Source organism: Silurus meridionalis, chromosome 10, assembly GCF_014805685.1.
Source record: "Silurus meridionalis isolate SWU-2019-XX chromosome 10, ASM1480568v1, whole genome shotgun sequence".
NCBI lineage: Eukaryota > Metazoa > Chordata > Actinopteri > Siluriformes > Siluridae > Silurus > Silurus meridionalis.
Window position 1 is genome coordinate 20,050,525 of NC_060893.1, and position 24,387 is coordinate 20,074,911.

At 37.8% G+C, this 24,387-nt stretch overlaps 1 protein-coding gene across 1 annotated transcript; it reads right to left on the reverse strand.

Moving 5' to 3' along the window:
• Window positions 1–4,849: 4,849 nt before the first annotated feature.
• Window positions 4,850–22,489, reverse strand: zgc:92242 (uncharacterized protein LOC436899 homolog). The gene is made up of 6 exons (XM_046859913.1): window positions 22,349–22,489; window positions 19,180–19,600; window positions 12,621–12,774; window positions 11,352–11,439; window positions 10,578–10,782; window positions 4,850–5,431 (listed from the first exon to the last, which is right to left on the reverse strand). The coding sequence occupies exons 2-6, from the start codon at window positions 19,355–19,357 to the stop codon at window positions 5,271–5,273; spliced, it is 786 nt and encodes a 261-aa protein (XP_046715869.1). The 5' UTR covers window positions 19,358–19,600; window positions 22,349–22,489; the 3' UTR covers window positions 4,850–5,270.
• Between the last annotated feature and the right edge of the window lie 1,898 nt (window positions 22,490–24,387).

Sequence of the window (24,387 nt, forward strand, 5' to 3'; positions counted from 1 at the left end):
TTTTATGTCCCAGACCAGTCATAGAAGCATTTTACTACATGCACTGTGTATCGTTATTTATGTGACAAATAACATTTCAATTTGATTTAGTTGTGTGTTATTTGTTAGTAGCAGCTTTAAATGTATTTTTTGTATTATGAGGACAATTATAAAATATTGGACACTCACTGTATGCGTAACTCCTATAATTTAATGAATACAGTATATAACTATATTTAACTTACTTACCGTATTTTTCAGACTATAAGCCGCTACTTTTTTCTCACGTTTTGAACCCCGCGGCTTAAACAACGAAGTGGCTAATTAATGAATTTTTCCTGGGTTTTTCCCGGTTTCACAAACTTCAAGCCAAAAAACTGAACCCCATAACATGAGACCAATATTCGACGGAAACAAAAAAAACGCACCTCACCTGTGTTCTGAGCTGCACGGCTTCGGGAGAAAAAACTTCCATCGGGTGATTTTTAAACGCACGACGATGCCAAAAGATAAACTCCCGAAAGAAATAGTTGTGAAAGTACACAAAACAATGTTCCTCTAGGACAAAAGTGCTCTAAAAAAAACCATAAATTTACTCTGGACAACACAAAACTAACTAGAAACAAAACAAACGAACCAAACCTATACATAAATACAATGGCAATGTTGGGCAGTTGGGTGACAGAACAAATTGAAACTGTCACTTTATTGATTGTGACTGTAGATTATGTGATTATACAGTACTTGTAATTATCAGGAATTTTTCCTCCTTCTCTAGTTAAATCCTGGCTGGTAAATTGTTTCAAACAGCTAAAGATTTGGCAGAAGAAATTCGAACTCCATAATAAATTTGTATTTACCAGTGGTCGGCCATGCATTTCACACCTAGGATGTCTTACTACGATACCATCATTATGGTGCCATGGCTATGGAAACAATCAATACAATACTATTCAGAAACACAGTATTACACAGCTCTGCATCACAGACAGGTATCTCATGCAGCATAAATAAATGCCTTTACTGAAGCAAGAAACTCAATGAACACAATTCAACAAGTATCTTTTCACTGCAGCCACAGCTGCACCTCCCACATACATCATCTCTAGCAGAAGCATCAATATTACCAACTGGATTTTCTGTGCATTTTTTTTTTGTGCATTACGGTTTTCTATGGGATTTGAAAAGAAGGCAAATTGTGTGTTTTGTTCTGCACATTTTAAAGGAAAAAGCAAACACAAAGGTAAAAATGATTCATTAAAAAGATTAACAACGGTTTTAAATTGTTTTGGACGACCTTTTCCTTTAGATGTCCAGCTTTTCTTGAAAAGTCCTTGTAAGTGTATCTGTGATAAAAACAACTGTGGAATGAAAAAACAGCTACAGTATTAAATTCACACTAATATATTTGAGCCTGTGCAGTTTGCTACAGATGCGGTTTGAAAGCTCTGACTGGCGTGTTATAGTGTAGATTTATAATTTAAATTAATATGTGGAGACCTCTAGAATACCTGTCAGAAAGTGATACTCTTAATGTTAGATTAGATGAAGCTTCCCAAAAATATATAAACCATTGTTACATGATGTAGGATACAATAAAACAGCTTAGGTCAAATATTGGTATATATATGTAATAATGTAAATATTTTACATTCTGTCCCAGGCATACTCACAATATACAACTGAGACATCTTGCTATATACTTTAGGTCATCCACCTCGATCTTACTTTATGACCTACAGTGTCCACCTGGGCGAGACCTGCCACAGCATCCAGTCCAAGTGCACAGCGCCAGAGGCCAGACTGCCGGCAATCATATAAGAGGCTAAGGACGCTGGAGGCGTGATTTCCAGAGCAACCTCACAATGTCCACCAGGACAAAGTACACACTGTGAAAGTTTTTCTACATGCCATGGTGAGCTTTTTCAACATGACATCATGTTCAAAAAAATAAGAAAATCCGTGGATGATCAGTGCAAAACTCTGTTTTGATTATATAGACTGCAGATGTACAATGTTGTAACAGATTCCTGTATATTTTGGTGATATTACCTTTTCCTACCACTAGGGGACTTTATCCAATATGACAAATGTACATATACTGTATATATATAAGACAGGCCACATGGCACGTAAGTATGACAGAGGATGAAGGAAGTACATATAAAAAACGAATCCAAAGAAAACAAAAACAAAGTAACAAAGAAACCATAACCTGGGCAAGAAGAAGAAAACAACCACCATGGGAAGAAAAACGTGAGAGAAATTCACTGGTGCTCATTATCTGTGAATGTGACTCAAGTGGAAATATCATGTGATGAAGTGCAGTGGCTGATGGAAAGTGTAGTCTGTATCCTTATAAACCTGATGCCATGTTATTAACTCTTGCTGATTAAGAATGAAAGCAAATCTATGGGGATGAACATTTGATTCATCCACCTGGGAAAAAAAACGGTTCTTTATAACCACTATTTCTTGAAAGCTGTTCTGTGGTTCGCAATGCATAATTTTTGAACAATGGATAAAAGAAAGCTTGAAACTCAAATGTGTATTTGTTTTTCTGTCTCGTATCCCTATACTAATCAGTCATTAAATTCATACTGAAAAGAGGTGGAGAAAGTGGAGGAGTTCAGGTACCTAGAGTCAACAATGCATAGTAATGGAGAGTGTGTTAGAGAAGTGAAGAAAAGAGTGCAGGCAGGGTGGAGTGGGTGGAGAAGAGTGACCGGAGTGATTTGTGATAGAAGAGTATCTGTAAGAGTGAAAGGGAAAGTTTATAGGACTGTGGTGAGACCTGAGATGTTGTATGGTTTAGAGACAGTGGCATTGAGTAAAAGACAGGAAGTGGAGCTGGAGGTAGCAGAGCTGAAGATGTTGAGGTTTTCGTTGGGAGTGACGACAATGGACAGGATTAGAAATGAGTTTATTAGAGGGACAGTGCATGTAGGACGTTTTAGAGACAAGGTGAGTGAGGTGAGATTGAGATGGTTTGGACATGTGCAGAGGAGGGACGTGGGGTATATCGGTAGGAGAATGCTGAGGATGGAGCCACCAGGAAGGAGGAAAAGAGGAAGGAGGAGGTTTATGGATGTGGTGAGGGAAGAAATGCAGGTAGTTGGTTTGAAAGAGGCAGATGTACAGGACAGAGGGGTATGGAGACGGATGACCCGCTGTGAAGACCCCCAATGGGAGAATCCGAAAGAGAAGAAAACACAAAGCCCTTTTTTCCCTTCAGCCCTACTAATTATGAACTCACAGTGAGAACTAACGCCCAGCCTTCTCCCATTAGCTTGCACTTTAATTCAATGATCTGTTTATTTTTTAACTACACAACCACTGACATTAGATTGCCATTTGCACATCTGTATCTACTGTATGGATCTACTGCATGCATCATATTTTTACCCCAACTTTCTATTTAATTGACCTAAATTCCATTTGCACTACTCACATTTATCATACTGTTTAATTTTTACCTGTTCAATGTTATAACTATAATTTTACTATTTCATTTAATTTATTTACTTTACTGGTTCTATACTAATTGCATTTCATTGTCTCTATTTGTAATAAAGTTTAACCTAATCGGAAGGTGTGAAAAATTAGAAGGGAGTGAGTTTACAGCAAATCTCCTTAATTAGCAGTTGTGTTTAATCTTTACTTCTTCTTCTACTTATTATTTCTCACCAGTGAGCAAACCAAAGGTAACCAAACTCAAAAGGCAAACTCAGTGAGCTTATAAATCATTTCCCTTTTTAGAACCGTGTCCTATAAATTTAAAATGACCACTTGTGTAAACAGGAACATATGAGCAACTATTCAGAGATTCATGATATTTAGACATCTGAACAGAAGCATGTCACAAAAGTGTGATCATATGTGCTTTTTGAAAATGCTGATACATATTTACTCCCCATTTACTGTTACAATGGCCTTCACTCCTCCTCCTGGGAAATGCTCCACTAGATTTTGTGGAGATTTGTGCTCATTTAGCCACAAGGATGTTATTGAAATTCAGGAACTGATGTAAGTGAGGTGAGGAGGACTGGGCTGCAGCCAGCATTCCAATTCAATCCAGAGCTGTTGAAAAGGGTTGAGGTTGGAGCTCTACAGGAGGCCAACCAAGAACTTCTACTCCAACACATGTAAAGCATATCTTCATGGAGCTGGCTTTGTGCACAGGAGCATCATCATGCTGGGACAGGTTAGGGTTTCCTAGTCGGAAAGGGAAAATCGAATGCTACCTCATTCAGAGACAACGGATTCAATTGTGCACCTCCAAATTTGAGGTAAGAGTTTGGGGAACGCCCACATATGGCTGGTAGTTAGGTGTCCCAATACTTTTGTCCACAAATTATTTCTGTATATTTTAGTTTGAACTTTAGAGAGAGATTTGAGTGCAAACTGTATTTATCAACATAAATCAAATTAAATATATACCATCATGTGAAAAAGAAAGTAGACCCTGTTTGAATTGTATGGTAAGGTACCTTAAGAGCTCTAAATAAAAAAACAAAACTGCAACAAAATCCTTCCATGAGAACGTGAGCGTCTGATAGAGACTTACAGAAGAACGATACTTATTGAAAAGTAACTTCCGTTTAAGCTGGTTTTACAAGCAATTAAATCAAAGTGTACTTACTTTTTCACACGTGGATTCTCCATTTCAGCTTTATTTTTGTGAAAATAAGTAAGGACCCGGTGTATTGTGTCATGTGGTGGTGTTCATCTGAGGCTGCATTTAACGGATTTAAAAAACAAATGATTTTGATTATGTCCTGATACTTAAAATCATAAAATTCAAAAAGGCTGGACTTCGTTTTGCACATGGATCATGAGCTGATCGACAAAAAAATAAAAAGATTTAATCTTTGAAACCCAAAAATTTTTATTAGCATTTTTGACACACTGTTCATATTTACAAAGCACATTCAAGAACACAAGTACAAAACATTATCCATTATATAAAAACCATGTATATTGTAATATGTATATTTAATAATAATAATATATATATAAAAAAAGTTTTGGCAGATCTAAAGTGAGCATGACACCAAAAGCAAGAAAGACGTATTGCTAAAGTCCAGGCTGTGTGTATCGACTTGCTGCAGTGAACTGATTGAAAGCCGGTCTGAATTAATACACAGATCAGGGGGCATTTTTTCCCTTCATGTCCGACACAACAGTCTTGATATTTGTACATGCAGCTGAAGAGTGTCGGGTGTGTCAGGATTAATGTACAGGTATGTTTAATCACGTTCCATTATCCAGACCCCACATTATCGCCCAGTTTATCTCACGGAGGCAGCCGCCAGAAGATGAGCCGGTTTGGAAGGAACGGGTGGTTTTGTGTACCGTGAGGGGGTTTTAGTGTTCGGCATGTTGAAGTTCATCCTGAGCTGAGCCACACGGCCTACGAAGGGAGAGCCGAGTCCCTGATCGTTTACCACTCCTGCAGAGAGAAACAGGGAGAGAGTGAGTGTGTGTGTGTGTGTGTGTGTGTCAATAAAACTTGGGAAATGACATGGGTTAACCTCAACCTCAGGCTCACCCAAACATTCAATCATCTGTCCTGGTCTTGTAATGATAAGCTGTTTTTATTGGCTATAAATCTTCTCTGCTTGTAGAAAGCTTTAATAAAAAGTGGGACACAAAACAGCTGTACAATATATAGTTTTTCCTTCCTCAGTTTGTGATTAAAGATGTATTAATTGATTCTTTAATATTCGTTTGACAGAATACCTTATTTATGCAACTGATTGGTTGAGGGCATGGCATTGCTGGGATTTGAACTCACAACCTTCTGATTAGAAATCCAACATCTTATCCACTTATCACTAAATATTCTCTACATCCCCTGGCCTTTGCATAGCCTTAGAGAGTTCACTGTACAATTAATTTACATTAATGTAGGCTATGAAACTGGACTACCTTTAACTGTGACTTACAGTAAAGAGAAAGGGAAAGGTGAACGCTCTGGGCTACTGATCAGAAGGTCGAGGGTTCTGTCAAGCTGCCATTGTTGGGCCCTTGAGCAAGGCCCTAACCATCTCTGCACCAGGTTCTCAGGTGCATCAGGCAGAACCTGCACTCTAACCCCAGATATGCAAAGAAAGAATTTCACCATGCTGTAGTGTATACGTGACAAATAAAAGCCCTTCTCTCTAATTATTCATAATTAGCAGCATTGTTGTGAGCAAACATAGCTAGAAGAAAATACTATTAGCCATAAAGTAGCATCAGGCTAGTTAGCCGGGCTATCAGTTATACTCGGAGGTGGAAAGTAACGAAGTACAAATACTTCGTTACACTACTTCAGTAGATTTTCTGGTATCAGTACTTTACTTCACTATTTATTTTACTCATTAGATTTTTTCATAAATATCTGTTTCTTCTTAAATTTTCAAAACAGACTCGTTACTTTAGTTTTAATCGATTTGGTAAAAGGTCAATATTTCTTCTTCTCATTCTACGCAGTTTTCAGCCCATCAACCTATTTCCGGTCATCGCACAGCTTTTTCAATCTACCACTGGTGTATCATTTCCTGCCTCTCACACACACCATGGACATAGACCAGTGTTACAAAAGCGAACAACAAGCAAGGCAGAAGGCGACAAGAAGTATGGGGTTAAAGTGAATGAGACAGAGGGAGTCTGTGATGTAAACATGACTGAGAACAGATTCCTGATCATCATCATCATCATCATCATCATCTTCCCTCTGCTTGTGTTCTATATGGTTAATGTTCAGCCAGGATACATTTATTAGATAACCAAAATTTTTGATTCATTTTGTATCAATATATCAATTAGGGCTGTCAAAATGTTTTTTATTAATGCATGATTAATGCAACGTGCATTTCTGTTTGACCATTTTTATAAAAACTAAATAATTAAATATAAAAGATGCAACATTAAAACCTACAGAGCGACACATTTATTTACAACATCCTTTTTTTTAGATATAATAAATAAATTAACAAACTTCATCAAAAAATTTTCAAATCAGTAAGCATTTTTTTTCTGATGCGCCAAGTCTCAAATTGCCACCAAAATCCGCCATGATGCAACACATCCAATAATTTACCCTCTGAGGTCGACAAACGCACCGGCACGTTTTGTGGCATTTTTTCCTCACAACCCCTGAATGAACTTAAATTCCTTTTTTTTTTTTTTTTTAGGTCTTTTTTGATTGTACAGATCAAAGCAATACATAATCTACGAATACGAATCTGTAAAGGGTCTACTTTTATATGTATACCCTCATAACAAAAAAATGCTGTGCTTCTGTAAAATAAAGCAAACAGACAGGGGGCGCTCTCTGCCGTCTCTGTCTCGTGTCTTCCCAGACACAAATAAAACAACCTAAATCTCAGTGAATATTTGACTCATAGACATAATAAATATATGTATAGAAAGCTGAACATTTCTATATTCTTTTAAATAATCCAATTCACACCGAATATAATATTCTCTTATTTAATCCGTATGAAAGTTATATGATGCAGTTTCTCCAGTTCACCTAATTAATCGTCCGTGTGGAAACATAGCAACGGTTCCGCTTGGTGTCCTGATCATTTACATCATTTAAAACACCATAAATACTTTAAAACGTTTACAATAACATTTAGTCTTCTTTGCTTCTATGCTCTATGTTGAGTTTGAGTTCACGAATAATTAACAGAAATTTGCATAAAGCATCAATATTTGTCCACACCATGTTATTTAGAGAATTAAAAAATTAAGTAATAATTGAAGGTACATTTAGAACAGAAAAATGCCAGATTAAGTTGCGATTAATCGCAGGTTAACTCGTGACAATCGTGTGATTAATCACGATTAAATATTATAATCGATTGACAGCCCTAATATTAAAAAGACGTGACGTCCAGTTACCAGCGAGACATTAAAACAGGAAGTAGTAATGGCTACTTTTTACTTAAGTACATGTCAGAGCCCAAACTTCTTTACTTGCAGTCAGAACTTCAACTTTTATCTATACTTCTACTTAAGTGATGGATGTGTGTATGTTTGCCACCTAAAGGACAGGGAAATAAAAAAAACTTTAAAAAAAAGCTTCCTCTTTGATCTTACTATTAGCTCGTAGCAACTTTTTGGTAACGAGTCAATTTCTTACATTTTTGTGTATTCTAGACTTAATCAGTCCCTATTAGTGATCAATTTTATTTAATGCTAATGTTTAGTGCTAGATTTAAAGAAAAAAAAAAAAAGAAATTTGTCTTTCTCTCTGTCTAATTAGCTAGTTATATAGCTAGCTAACTAATATAGCCAGAAATTGCACATTCAAAGAATATAGTGAAACACTCATGTAATAGAAAGTTTTGTAAGTGATGCAGGCAGAGTATAGCAGAGGCTAGGCTAACATGTTATTAATAATGTTTGTGAATCAGTTCAAAAATAATGGAACGAATGGGCAACCAGATTGGAGGTGATGGAAAAAAAAAAAAAAACAGATTCTGAGTAGCAGCCGGAAGAGGGCAAGGACTGTATTTTTAGCTTCTCCCTGAAGGCTTAGAGCCTAGAGCTAGCCATCACTCTTTGTCTCGCGTTCCGTCTTTCTCTCGCTCTCGATCTCCAGGACTCCATCACTCGCTTTGTCTTTCTTTCGCCATCACTTATCCTTCTCTCTTTTTCAGCTTCCTTAAGGACACTCTCTCTCCCTGTCTCCCTGTCACTTTCTCTCTCTCTCTCTCTCTCTCTCTCTCTCATTTCTGTCTCCCCTCTCGCTCATGAATGCTTTATTTTTTCCCGAGCTGACACGATGCACCCTACAGCTCCCATTCACCCGCTTCTCTCCTCACTCGTCTCGCACAGACGCAATCTCTCTCTCTCTCTCTCTCTCCATTTTATTTCTGTCTTTCTCCTAGTTCCTCGGTCTGTGTCTGCCCTTTGATCTGTACTTCCTCTTAATGTGTCTCTGTCCATCCACCGCATCCCTGACCCTGTAACTGTGTTAGGCTGTCGCCATGGAGACTAGGGTGTAAGTCTTTTCTGTCTCCTCTCTCTCTCTCTCTCTCTGACACACACACCAGCTGAAGTTCTTGCTCTAAATGAAGGTAAAATGATACAGAACTGATAAAAGTAGTAAAATGCACAGATGTGCTTTATATAATGAGTCTGATGCTGAACTAACAGGGTCAGAGATCATTTTGCAGACTTTGTGAGACGGTCCCAGTTTCTGGTTTACCAGATTTTGAAGGTCAACACTGCCTTTCTCAAAACAAATGGGAAATGTGTAGTTTTCCACTTTACTAGACAAACGCACATCCGGCAGGTCTTTATACAACCACAATCTAATTCCACGGGGCAAAACAAGAAGAGTGAAGATATCTGGATGTGTCCTGTACAACTGTATTATTATTATTATTATTATTATTATTATTATAGCAATCAACTCATTGAAATGCCACTGAATATGAAATATAATTGCCAACAAATGCAAATATTCGATTAAATACTTTCAATTTAAAAAAACATCATTTAAAAGGCTTCAAATATTGAAACGGCCATCAAATATAAAAAACTGCTCAAAACATGAATACAAAAACACAATTTCAGTATTCGGATAATAATTTAGACATTTTTCAATTGGGCTGTTTTGTACATTATAAAAAAAAAAAGAAATCACACCTCCGGGTTCTACATGCATGTATAATCAGGAGCTACAAGTTTCCATGTTTCTGTGACAGTGATATTATTTAAGAGGAAACTACAGGAATATTTTGGGAGAGTTCGGCGTCTCCTCGGGTCACAGCCGTGGGCCGTGATCAGTTGCACAACATTGCAGATGGAGCTAAAAATTTACCGAGCAGCCAGACGAACTCGACTAACTAGGGACTAACCGTGTGAGCTCTATTACAGGAAGCAGCGTCTGCGGTGTCGTGGCAGAATTAGACCAGGCTGAGGAAAACGAATGCAAGATGCAGGTTTGCTCTGCTCCGAGATCAGTTGTATGGTTTCGCTAGAGGCTGGGGATGCTTCTCATTCACAGTCCTGATTTATTACACATGACTATTAATCAGGTTGTAGTTTTTTTTTTGGAAGAAGTTCTCCACGAGCAAAAATTGGGTTCGAATTTAACTAGTTTTATGTCACTGAGGGGAAAAAGACAGCTTAGTAATAATATGTCAGATGTCGTTCCACTATATATCCACTAGATGGCAGTCATTTCTTAATAGAATTTTCAATCAATCACAAGCTCCAAGACTCGGAACAAGAGTATTATTCTGATTCTTATATTGTGCCATATTTCCAATTGTGACTGCGGTAATTTAATGGTTGACCATGAAACGCATGTTTGAGGTATCAGTGTGCATTCTCTTTAAGGAATTCTGACTTCTGCTTTGCTAACACACACGTGGTCGCTTCTAGTTTGCAAAATATGAAACAAAATGAGTCATTTTATTCAGCTGTACTGAGAATCAGGTTACCAAAGGTGTATGAACTTGTGATATGCTATGATTTTAATGAACAAGGCCTCCCTTGCACCCCACCCTCCCTTCTGCCCGCATGAGAGATTCTTCCTCGTTCCCTTACACATTTTATTGAACTTAGCATTCGATCTCTGCACTCTTTACCTCTTTCCTGTTCGTCTTCGATCATGCTGCTTTTCTGTAAACCGAACTGGTTCAGTCTCGCCAATACAGACGGCTCTCTGTCCATCCTGGGTGCGCTCAGATACAAAGAGTCATCCTTCTGGCTCTTCAGCTCCTCTATAGAGTGGTTATTGTGGTGTTTCTGGAAGTCTGGAACAGCGTCTGAGTAGTTGATCACGTCTGCGTTCTGTTAATGTAACCATGTAGGGGAGCATACATTCAGAGACTGGGTACTGTGAGTGTAGAGATAAAGTGATCTACTATAAAGTAAAGTAGAGCAGATACTTTTACTACCCAATATACAAAACACACCAAAAAAACCCATGTTAATGATAATGAAATTGTTTAAAAAAAAATTTTTTTATTAAGTATATTTATTAATTGATAATTTTGCAATTATTTTATATTGTAATTTCAGTACAATATAATACATTTTATAATATAATAATAATCAGGGTTCAGTCAGTATAGATATGAAACGATTATCTGCTGAAACATACATGGTATGGACAAAAGTTTGTGGACACATGACCATAAGATTAATATGTGCTTTTTAAACAAACTATTCAAAGATTTTGTCCCCCATCCCTACACACACAGCATAGGAGCATGTAAAACGTAATTTCATCCTCAGATTCATCTTCTGTTCATGTTTCTCAAATGTTGTTGGGTGACACGTGTGTTGCATAATTTCTGTTATAGATTTAAGGTTCAAATATAGATGAAATGAAATGAAACTAGTGCATGTGTACAAACCTTAAGCAGTAGCTCTATCCCGGATTTGCTGTCCTGCTGGATCGCTTGGTTTTCCAGGTTGCTTTTGAGATATCCAGTAGTCTGAGGTCTGTTCAGAGACAAACACTGCTGTGAGAATTTATCACTGCTGGATGTAAAAGGAGGAAATTCAAAAGACGCCGTTTTTCTCTAAACTATCGAACAGCACCTGTCTGGTGGGACCTGCTTCAGTTTTGTACTGTAGATACAGAACAACGTGGTGAAGGATTTCTCACCAAATATAAATATACTTTAGTAAATATTTTCTTCACAGTCAATTCTACAGAAATGCTGGGAGCCTCCATTAACAAGAGCCACACTTACAATTACATTATACAACTAAATCATACAATATATAGTTCTGATATATTTCAAATAAAGGGAAATTTCTTATTAAAAGAATTAATGATGCATTAAAATACAATATATAAACAATAAGTTTGTGGACCCCTGACCATGACATTCATATGTGCTTTTTGAACATCCTGCTCCACATTTAGTTGCCACTTGCTTTTTATAATAACCTCCACTTTTCTGGGAAGATGTTTCACTAGGAACATGTGGAGTGCGTTTGTGGAGATTTGTATTCATTCAGCCATAAGGGTGTAGTAAAGTCAGGTACTGATGCAGGTGAGGTGGGGAAGCCTGGGGTGCAGTCAGCTTTGACCTTCATACTAAAGGTGATTAATATGGTTGAGGTCAGAGCTCTACAGCAGGAGATCTTCCACTTCAAACCATATTTTCAATTCTTAAGTGTATTTTAATGCATCATCAATTCATCATCAAGGCCTCGTCATGCTGGAACAGTTTTGGGTCTCCTAGTTCAAGTGAAGGAAAAAAATAAATGTAATGCTTCCACATCCAAAGACATTCCAATTGGGTGCCTCCAATTTTGTGGTAACAGTTTGAGGGAAAACTACATATGGCTGGTAAAGTGAGGTGATAGAAATGTAACATTTCAGTTGGATTTATCCAACATGTACCTTTAGAAATGCTGGAATAAAATTTTTTATGCATATTAATAACTTTCTATTAAAGTAACAACCTTAAGTAACCTGCCTTTCTACTTCCTCCACAATTAGCTGGAATGAAAACAATCCTTCAGCTGGCATTCATACTCCAATCATATCTTGTTATTTTCTTGATCCGGAAGCCATTGACGTAAACAGGACTAAAATAACCTCAACGTCATCCTCGCTACTGTACACCTGCTAATTATGACTTCTCTTTTACCCCCGAGTGACTCTGTACCTGTTGGTGTTGTTGAGGTCATTCTCGTTTTTTGTCCGGAATTCTGACAGGAAAAATTTCTTCGAGCTCTGTTTCAACTCGTCGGTCTCTCCGATAACACGCACGTGCACGTCACCGTCTCGTCCCAGCAGCCAGCTCACTTTCTTAAACGTGGCTAAAAAGAAAAAAAAAAGGAAAACAAAAAGAACCCATTAAGACTCTTTACCTCATGACATCAGATACATACAGTAGCTGGAGATCACACCTTATGTAGTGACGTCTCGGCTGCTATTCGGAAGCTATTTACATAGTAACAAAAACAAAAAAAATGTTTAATACGAAGAAGAAGAAAAAGACAGGAGTGTTTATGATGTCGTTCGCAAATGAGTTGGCACTTGAGTTACGACACGCTCGTACTAAACACTGATAAAAATCCACTCGTGAAAGGTGTTGTTTATTCCCCTATCACTCCCATACACAAAACTCAATCACTGCTCTACATTTCACAAATATCGGTGTTAAAGTAATAAAAAAAAATACAACCATTTACTTAAAGAGCCAGAGGTACTGCCCAAAAAAAAAAAAAAAAAAAAACACAGGACACCAGCAGAGGGCGATGTGATACAACAAGTGATTGATTTCTTTAAAACTGTGATGGCAAAAATTCTGTATTCCAAATAGTAGGCTTGGTGACAAAAATACAATTACATAATTAGAGCTTCTCATACAGTGAATCCGGGATACGTGTTCACAGCGCTTCACTTTTCCCACATATATATATATATATATATATATATATATATATATATATATATATATATATATATATATATATATATATATATATATATATATATATATATATATATATATATATATATATATATATATATATATATATATATATATATTACAGACTTCCAAAATGGATAAAATTAATTATTTTCCTCAAAATTCTACAAACAATACCTAGAAAGAGGCCATTTAGACCAGAACACTGAGCCGAAGTGGTCATTCGACATCACGCAACCCACCGAACAGCAACCTCACAGATGACAGCAAGAATCACCCACGATCAATTCGAAACCCAGTAAAGTTTGAGTGTTCTGACTCCTGTACCGTGTTTTTACTGACACGCTGGGGCGAGTACAATCTCCTAATCAGCGCACACCAGATAGTGAAACTCCCTTACAATTGCTCCTTCGAGCTCGATAGGAAACCTTCCCAACAGTTGATCTCTTGTACAAATGCTTTTTCAACCAACCATCTACATTTCAACTTGTACACATGCATTCGATTCAGAGTATTAGTTCAAATAGTTAAAATTCAGAGAAAACCCAAACAGGCCCAGGTTTACATATCGAGATATCTACCTTGTCTTTACACATCACATGTAATTAGTCATTTTCACCCAGATGCATTTCCTTTAAATTTGGGTTCCAATCAAGGTTTCTTCCTCATCTCAGAGTTTTTGCCCCACTCAGCACTGGCTTGTGCATTAAGGATAAACATCTAGAGTCTATTTTATCATGCTAACATTTATATTTAGAATGAGTTTATTTGTGTAGAACTGCTTTGTGATGCTCCATTGTTACAGTGCTGAACAAATACAACTGAATTGAATTTTGCACTCAGGAAGTCAAACAAGTTGCTGAGGCTGATGACCAGGTGCACATCAGTCATCATAACAAATCGTTTTTAACTATATTGGTGCCTGATGAGCTTAGGGAAGAATAAATTCATTCATTGGAGTTTTCACATTTGGAGCCTTTTCTTTATTTAAAAAAAAAAAAAAAAAAAAAAAGAGACTGCTGAGGAGGGTTTAGGTTTCAGTATATTTCCACTGTGGATCTAAAAAAAATAAAAATAAAAATAAAGTGCTTATCCAACTTGGCTGAACTGCTTACAGGTTTGTGCAACATACAACAAATGTGAAACATACTTTCACTTCTAATTTATGAAACTTTAATGATGCCTGGCATTTAGTGGTGCTGCATTCTTCAGAAATACAAGTTGAACCACTCCTTCACACACAAATGTAGTTCTTCTTTTAGCCAGACCTCTTAAACCTGTTCCCTTCTTCATAATTATTATTACAATGCTGTAATATTTAAAGTCTCTGATGCCCGTAAGGTGAACTGGAATTGCAATGACAAGCACCTTACCAACCTGGTCTTCTCCGAATAAACAATGTCCCCATTTCCTTAAAAGGTAACAAAACTGTGCAGAGCTAAAACTGAGGGGTGGAGCCTGTTTGTGGGCCAGAAAAAAGTAAAACAGAAGTAAACAAATCAGACAGTTTTACAGATTTGAAACTAGACAGATCTACAGATCAAAAGTCTCTCAAATCCCAAAATAATGATTTTTTTAAAAATTGAGTTCAGATTTATAATTCACACCCTTCATTTTTATTATTTGACATTATTTGCCTGAGAATGGAATCTAATCTATCTGTTGATAGACACAATCTTAGTTTCGTTGATTATGATTACAGAGAATATTTAAAACTTCATATTAGAAGGTTTAGTGTTAATTTCACTTATTTCATTTGAATATTTTTCATACACACTCTATAGATGTTCCTGGTTACATTTTTGTAGATCTGAACTAGTAGAACTAATAAAAAAAAAAAATCATCATCATCACGTTATGACAACTAATCGACTCAACTTTTTATGAATTATTACATTTTATCTAGAACTTTAAACACTTGTACAAATATATAAACTGCACCTTCAAGATGATTTTATTTTTATTATTCCATGTTTGTTTTTAATGTTGAACCCTGTGTGAAGTAAATTTATTCAAGCTAGCCAAACTATTCAATTACTCTACATAAACTCTACTCTAAAATACAACTAAATAGATTTTCAGCACAATTTCCTTCACCGACCCATAATTGCAATTTTGAGAAACATTGTTTACGTTGTTATGCTCATCTACAGTGCTCAGATTATTGTGCTCTGTATAATGGTGTGATGCAAACGGATCATATTGCGCCCAAAGTAACGTCAGAGTCTAAACGCATGGTGTGTGATTACGGTTGTGTTTACATAGCGACGCTCTAATGATACCTTCAAAACATCAGGGGCAGCTTGGTGAAACACAAAACAAAGAAGCATTCCATAATAGTGCAGGTTTTAAGAGAGAGAGAGAGAGAGAGGCAGAAAGCGCTCAAGTGGTCATATCAGATGAAGAGTTTAGGACGAAAAATATTATCTTTACTTAGAAAACCTGGTTCTCCAGGTGACTGGTGATACAAGAAAGATACCGAGATAAAGATCGATGAATGTGAGCAATGAGGGAGAAAAACGAAAAGAATGCACAACCTTAATTCTTTGCCACTATTCAAAAATCACATGATCTTCATATCTCTAATCTTTAGCATCTAGGAATGAATCAGCTTTCAGATACTCCATCTCATCCCCTCCAAACCTCACGTAGATGCTCCAAATTAGCAAAAATGGGGAAAAATTGAAGTAGGACCCTCCAACTGGAGAGTGATCTCTTATAATAAATATCGACTAATAACATGACTAATGAGTATGACTACTAATTAGATACTGCTAAGACACTATAGAAAAAGTTTGTAGTCATCTGATCATATGTTGTGCTTTTGAAACATTCCTTTCCGTGTTCAGTCCTAATTTGCTGTTATAATAATCTCCAATCTTCTAGAAAGATGTTCCACTAGATTTTGGCGTGTGGTCGGGGAAGTTTTTGGGGACAGCCACGACGGCATTAGTAAAGTGAGATACTGATGTAGATGTGGTTGAGGTGGAGTGATTTAGACATTGGACCTTCTCTCCAAAGATCATAAGTTTAAATCCCAGCCTCACCCAGCTGCTACTCCTGGGCCCCTGAGCAAGGCCCTTAACCCCATAGCTGCTCAGTTGTATATGAGGGATAAGGGCATCTACCAAATGCTGTGATGTAGGGTGAGGAGGCCTGGAGTGCAGTCAGCATTGCAATTCTTCCCAGAGATGTTCATTATGGTTTTATAGCAGGCTACTCAAGATCTTTCACTCCAACCCATGTATCTCCATGCAGCTGGCTTTGAGACATTCTCATGCTGGAGCAGATTTAAGTCTCCTAGTTCAAGTGAATGGAAAATTTCATGCTACAGCATCCAAAGACATTCTATACAATCGTGTGCCTCCAACTTTGTGGCTTCATGGATGGAAAAATCATGGCTGATATTTTTGTCAATACAGGGTAAAAAGTCAGTATATATTTTTTTATAATCTAAAATTCAATTCCTTTATTCATTCCATTTAATTCAGCATTTTTAAAAAGCACTGGTCATGTTAGGTCTGCTTTTCAGTCATGCATGTCACTGGAGGCTTGTTCTACTCAGTCAAGGTGACCCACTTCAACCTGGAACAGTTTTGCCTTAATCCCCCCCCCCTCAGTAGAACAAGGAAATGTGAAGGGAAAAATTAACAACCCTTCAAGTTATGTCTATACTTAATACTTAATTTCAGTTTGCTAATTTTATTCTTTTTCTTTGACATTTCTTGTTGGTTGCTTGCAAGCTTTCCATTTAGAATTATTTATTTACTAAGATTTCTTCGTATCTACTTCAAATTCCTGTGCTTTCACAACTTTTTCCTGTTTGTGGTGTGCACAGGTCACATTGCAATGAGCGTGTCCAGCATTATGATTTGACAATTTGTAAACACACAAGCGAGCACGTGTGAAGACCGGGGCCTTTGTGCTTTTGAATAATGAGGGCGTGTGCGCACCTAAGTGTCGTCCTGCTGCCGAGCGGGTCAGTGGTTTTAAAAACACACACAACTCGTTTGTGTGTTTGAACGTTTGAGCAGCAGCTATTGTGTTTCAGCCTGAGGCATAAAGCCATGGTACATAACGTCCAGGCTGAGACAGACAGACAGATAGACAGACAGGTTTTAAAAAAAGGAAAGAATGGAGAACCATTGAGCACGTAATCTCAGGCTGAAACATTTAAAGGTCTTGCTTGCACATTTTGAAGATATTTGACAACATGCCATATAGCAGGTGTTCTGTTTTTAGGCTTTATGGTGTAATAGTTGAGAATGTGGGATTTGTAGGTTTATTGGGCTTTTTTTTTTTTTTTTTTTAAAGGTTTTTATTTGTTGTGGAATAGGACAGGTGCAAACTCCAGTTTCGCACTACTATGTACACAACTCATCAGCGGGGTTTTCAACCGGGTCATGTTTCATCCTCATGCTGATTCACTGTCTGGTCAGATCAGTGATGCAACGATGATGCATAGCAGAAACTGATTTAAAAAAATAATTAACCATGCTACACAGACACACTAATAAGCAAAAACAAAAAAAAACCCAGGATGATTAAGCAATGACGTGAACTGTCCCAAGCTCAACAATACTCGAGATTCACCCAAGCCCAAGTCATAAACCAAATGGTATATAAGAAACACAAAGCATCCATTTATAGGCCGCCTGCCACTAAACAATCACCAGTTTCTAAAAAAAAGTCGGCAGAGCTCAGAAATGTGGACGTTCCAGATTCTGTTCTAACCCGCTGCCTGTTTTCTTTCCTGAGGAACACGTCCCCAACGTTCCCCAAGATATCCTGCAGGCGAGATGCTTTGCATTCCACACATCCCTCCTCTATTCAAGCCGATGCACTCCCTGCCGTGTGCACTCCGAGCGAACTTCTCACAGTAGCCTTTTCAGAAATTAATTACAAATAGGAACGTTTTAAACCTGTAAGGCACACAAGGTGTCAAACCTTTAGTCTGAAGTGCAAGTAGACCGCGAGGGATGGAGCGTGAGAGAGATATGGTAAACTTGAACGGTATTTGAAACAGAGTTCGGTTAACAGTGCAAAGACTGAAAATGGTATGCAAAAAAATGACTGGCTTGAGAATATTTTTCTGGTCTTTCATAATAAAAAAATTAACCAATATTCAAATTCAGGGCATAATTAGGTTAAAAAAAAAAATCCTCTAATTGTCATGTAATCACAGTCGCACAAGTTCATGTGTGAAATGCACAACTAAGAGGCTCCATCTTTTGGAGTACAGGGCATTTAAGAGGATTTTAACAATTTTACATTTTTCTGCTACTATAATCTTGAACAATTTTTTTAAATGACCACATTTTCACTCAAAATAATGGCAAAATATCTGTGATACCCAACACACTTATAGCATACAAAACCCCTAAGCATTCAGGAAAACAGGTCAGGATTTGGAAAACATCTTAGAGCACATAAAGCATCCCTGAGGTAAAAATTTAAGCATTTAAAAAACAAATATGCAAAAGCATATTTCCTGTCAGATCCCACAGGCTGTGATGAGATAAACCCTCACATCTGATGAATGCACATGATGTTCTGATATGCTGTAATGTGTTTTGCCTTGACTGAGGACATAATGTTGCTCATGCTCTACTGTCTAAAGATCTAGGAACAGGCAAAAAATCCAAACATTATCTTGCCACTGTTCCCTTTGTTTGCATGTTCTCCAAAGTGTAGCTGATAGTTTGGAAGGCCGTACTTTACAATGCTTGGTACTGGTAGACACAACAGATGTCCCATGAGTGGAAAAAAATAAAAAAAAAACCCTAACCTTTTTTTGGTCTGGTCTTTTCCATCTTTCCTTCCCTCTCCTCCTTCTCCTCTCTCTCCTTCCAGCGGCGCACTTGCTCTTCTCTCATCTTCAGAAAGAGCGTCTTCTTCTGCTCCTCGTTCAGCGCCTCCAGGATTTCCGGATCGATGTACATGTTTGAAAGAATTTGCTGCAGCATTATGGAGTGTGTGTGTGCGCGCAAGAGTGTGTACTGGGGGGTATGGTGCAAATTCTTAGTAAACACGAGTGTGTGATCGCAGGTAAACAGGAAGCACTGCTGCAAATCTGATTGTTCAAGGTTTTATCCTCTTCCTTTTCCTCTTCTTAGAAGAGAACAGCACATATCCCCCTGTGGATGGATGAAAATGCTGGGGCTCTGCTCATTCCTGGCACACACGATTGCCGGATATATTTGTGTTTTCTGACAGGAAACAAGAAGAGGAAAAGGAATCAATTACAGCACTGTAGTTAGTTGGTGGGCCTCATTTACTTCCTTTTCTTTTTAACTCATGATAGAACAGTTTCATTACAAAAGGTTTGTGAGTAAATGCCACAGATTGACTTTTTCAATAATCGAACTTGTTATTCGTTCATATTTAAATGCCGCTTTCTCATTTTCAGGGTCATTGTAGATCCTAGGGACAATTTGCATAAAATGGGAATGCCCCATGGTGAAACCATTCGCAAACATATACGACGATATGCAGTTTAGAGTCACAGAGCCACTTACCAGGAAGAGTTTGGGAGGCAGGGAAAAAAAAACAAACAAACATAGGAAACCCATTCAGACCCAGGACTGAACCTGGGTACAGGCTGTTCCACTTTCCACCAGAAAAAACACGTTGGCAATAGCAACCACCCCATTGCTTTAATCAAACCCATATAAATTAATAAATTCACACCCCTTGGATAAATCCTTTAAAAGTCTAACATCACTACCAATGCAAAATGTAATGTGTATGAAAGTACGCTAAAAGTAGTGCAGGTTCTAGTACCAAACTGTGAGAGTCTTTGTTTAAGGTTCCCAAACCAAAAAGTAGCCCTACAAGTAACCAGAATACTTCTTTGACAGGAACACTTGTACCAATGTACCTTATATAAATCAGCCAATCATATGGCAGCAGAACAATGCATTATAACATGCGCACACACATCGATCATATAACCAGACATCATAATGAGCGAAATTTATGACCTGTGACTTTGACCCTTGCATGGTTCTTAATGCCAGAATGGGCAGGTTTGAGTATTTTAGAAATCTCCAGGGATTTTCACACACAATGTTTTCTAGTGTTTACACAAAATCATGAAGGTGGGAGGAAACACACTAACACAGTGAGTGGCTGTTCTGAGCCTTGTTGCTGTGAGAGGTTAGAAACAAAAATGCAAAAAAAACCATCTCCGGACATACAACCTTGAGGTGAATTTGCAACAATAGCAGCACTGACTTCTACTCCTGTCAGCCAAAAGCAAAAATCAGAGGCTACAGCTGGCACAAGATCAGCATAGCTGAATACTGAAAACACAATACATTATTCTTTCAAACTGATCTTCATATAAACAAACATTGTACTTGAAATCTATGTATGTACCAACACTGAAGCTAATATTGTGCTATTAAGGCAGAAGCTACATAATATGTGCTTACAGTACGACAGTTTCAATCGCTTGAAAACCCAACAGGATGCAGTTAAATATCATGAACCGTGTTTAATCTATTAAACAAAATGCCACCAAAGCAAACAGTAACTCAGGTTTGGAGTATTACTCAATACAGGCTTACAATGTACTTCCTTATAGTTTACGAGAATATCTGCAAATCTTCCTTCATTTGTTGTTCGTATTTAATGTAAAACCAATACACAGACCGTCAGGTGACCACTGAGGGTCCTGCATTTAAATATTAGTGCTGCTATTGTCTCGATTGCTGAATTCATATCAATTCACTGTAGATCAAAATGAAATGTGTGCACTTTAGTTAAAGCAGCTAATTAAAGCTTATAGTGTGTGATAGCATGCTAAAAAATGTATCAGCCGCTAAGTTTAGACACAAACACTATAAGGGCACAATGTAAAATTGTTGGTCAGGTTGTCAGTCAAATCTTGCCTTGTTGTGACTTTGGCTAAACCGGAGACTTTGTTATCTGTCTTGGTACGAATACATTGTAATGCTACTCAAGGATGCAAACTATTAAATAATGATGTTTAGCTTGCGAGTTGCCGGCTTGAACTTATCTTTAACCCCAATGTAACATTATCCTGTCTGGCTTGCAAAAATAACCGTTCCCAAACTCCTCACAAAGCAAATCAGACCTGCTTTTTTTGAACCACAAAGGCTGGAAAAAAGTTTGCCCTCTGTGTTTGGCTAATCGTGCCTGCAGGATAAGATGGACACAAGGGAGACAGAGTAGTAAAGAGACACATTGTCTGTTCACAAGTGCTCATTTAGGGACTGTGCAGGGTTTGTGACAGTGACCTCTGGCTCATATGATCCCAGCTGGCTTTCATGACCTCTGTGCATGGTGACAAAAGACAGTCTGTTATACTACAGGCCAGTTTCTGTTCTTTCTGTCCTCTGTCCTCTCTCTCTCTGGCCTGCTGTTGAGTGTCTCATTACTCTTACTCAGTTGTTTATTTACTCATTCCTCATTATCCATTCATCCACTGGCTAGTTGCTGGTCTGGTTTGCACAGTTTACAGGATCCGCCTGCAGTCTCCAATTGCAGTTTTTCTTACTCTTTGTCTGCTAGTTACCCACATCAGAAAACCTCCCTACGCCTTTTAAACAGGCCTCGTCTCAAAAGTAAACTTCACCACGTGTACCCTTGTCCTCCTGAGCTTTTCACAGAGCAAACAAAGCAATTTAAAGTGAAACACTGCAACTTGTTGTTGTTTTCTTACATAAACTCAACTACAGCCTCTGGAACAATCTTCAAAAAAAAGCTCAAGGGCTTAATCCCAAAACTAAGCAGGAAAAAGCTGTGCAACCTGCAGAAACATTCAGCTGAGACAAACAATGGACTACAGCAAAGAGTGAAACATTCACATGTTCAGCAAATACAAAAAGGACTGGCAGCAAACACAAAAACAAAGTAAAGCTATGAAGAAGTTAAAAGACTAAAAGCATTATTATTTCTTAGTAAAAGAAAAGAAGCAAACATTTACTTACATCCAGAATAAGAGAGTCAACAGGAGTTGGATTGTGTTTGAGTGGACTGGTGTGTGAAAGAGAGTGTGTGTGTGTGCATGTGTGTTTCACGCCTTTGTATGAGTGGTGTGGTAGAGAGTGACATCACAGCATTCCTCTTTGTTTCTCCTTCCCGCCTCCTTTCTTCCTCTACACACACACACACACACACACACACACACACACACACACACACACACTCTATCTCCTCCCCTTACTAAGAGGTTTCTTTGCTTTTTATTTTTATTGTTCACTGTGAGCTGCATTTTAAATGTATGAAATTAAGGTTTTATTATTATTATTATTATTATTATTATTATTATTATTATTAAAAATTTTATCAACACAATTATTTTTATCTATTATTATTAATATTATTATTATTAATTTATTTATTAATTTTCATCCACATCATTTTTATTCATTATTATTATTATTATTATTATTATTATTATTATTATTATTATTATTGTTGTTGTTGTTGTTGTTGTTGTTGGAAAGAGAAATGGTGTGACCCTGAATGAAGAGTACAGTAAGAGTGTAGTGGATAGGTGTTGATAGGTGATAGGTGAGTCGCCACGGCTGCTCATCAGGGATAAATGAACACCATTCACCTTAACTGTTGATTTCTGTAAAGCTTCTTTGAGACAACGTCTGTTGTGAAAAGCCCTATAATAATAAACTTGACTCGAAACTTGAAGACGTGATGAATGTGAGGTTGGAAGTTGAAGGTGTGATGATAAATGTCATCAGTGCCTATGTTCTGCAAGTAAGCTGTGAGATGGAGGGGAATTAAAAATTCTCGAGTGAGTTAGATGAAGTGGTGGAGAGTGAATCTAGGAAAGATTGGTGATTGGTGCAGACTTTAATAGCCATGTTGGTGAAGGGAAAAGAGTTGATGAGAAGGTGATGGTTGGTATGGCTTTGAGGAGAGGAATGTGTTTGGTGGTGAAGAAGTGCTGGATGATTAGGATTTTTAGCTAGGAAAGTACTTGGTGTGACTTCTGAAAAAAAAGAAGACAAAGAGACGTAGTGGTGGAATGAGTAAGTGCAGAAATGTATAAGGACTAAGAGGTTGGCGAAACAGAATTGGGATCGACAGAGAGATGAGAAAAGTAGGCAGGAGTACAAGGAGATGTGGCAGCAAGTGAAGAGGGATGTGGTGAAAGTCAAGGAAAAGGCATATGAGGAGCTGTATGAGAAGTTGGACACTAAGGAAAGAGAACAAAACAAAAAGACTGGGAGCTGGGAAGGATGTGCTGCAAGTTAGAGCAATAAAGGATGGAGATGGAAATGTGTTGACTAGTGAGGAGAGTGTGTTGAGAAGGAGTATTTTGAGCAGCTGATGAACGAGGAAAATGAAAGAGAGAGAAAAGGTTGGATGGTGTGGAGATGGTGAAGCAGGAAATGGATAGGATTAGTAAGGAGAAAGTGAGAGCAGCGATTAAAAGGATGAAGAATGGAAAGCCGGTTGGACCAGATGACATACCGGTATAAGCATAGAGATGTTTGGGAGAGATGGCAGTGAAGTTTTTAAAAAGATTAGTCAACAGGATATTGGAAGGTGAGAGGATGCCTGAGGAATGGAGAAGGAGTGTGCTGGTGCCGATCTTTAAGAATAAGGGAGATGTGCAGACCTGCAGTAACTACACAGGAATAAAGTTGATCAGTCACACCATGAAGTTATAGGAAAGAGTAGTGGAAGCAGGCTGAGAGAAGAGGTGACCATCTGTGAGCAACCACAAGTGCAGTATTTGCTTTGAGAATGTTAATAAAGAAGTATAGAGAAGGTCAGAAGGAGTTGCATTGTGTGATTGTGGATCTAGAGAACAACAGACTGGTTCAAGTTGGAGATGGGATTGCATCAAGAATCGGCTCTAAGCCCTTTCCTGTTTGCAGTGGTGATGGACAGGTTAACAGATGAGGTTGGAGAGAAGGAGAATAAAAGTCAGTAGGAGTAAAACAAAGTACATGTGTGTGAATGAGAGGGAAGGACAATGGAGTGGTGCGGTTGCAGGGAG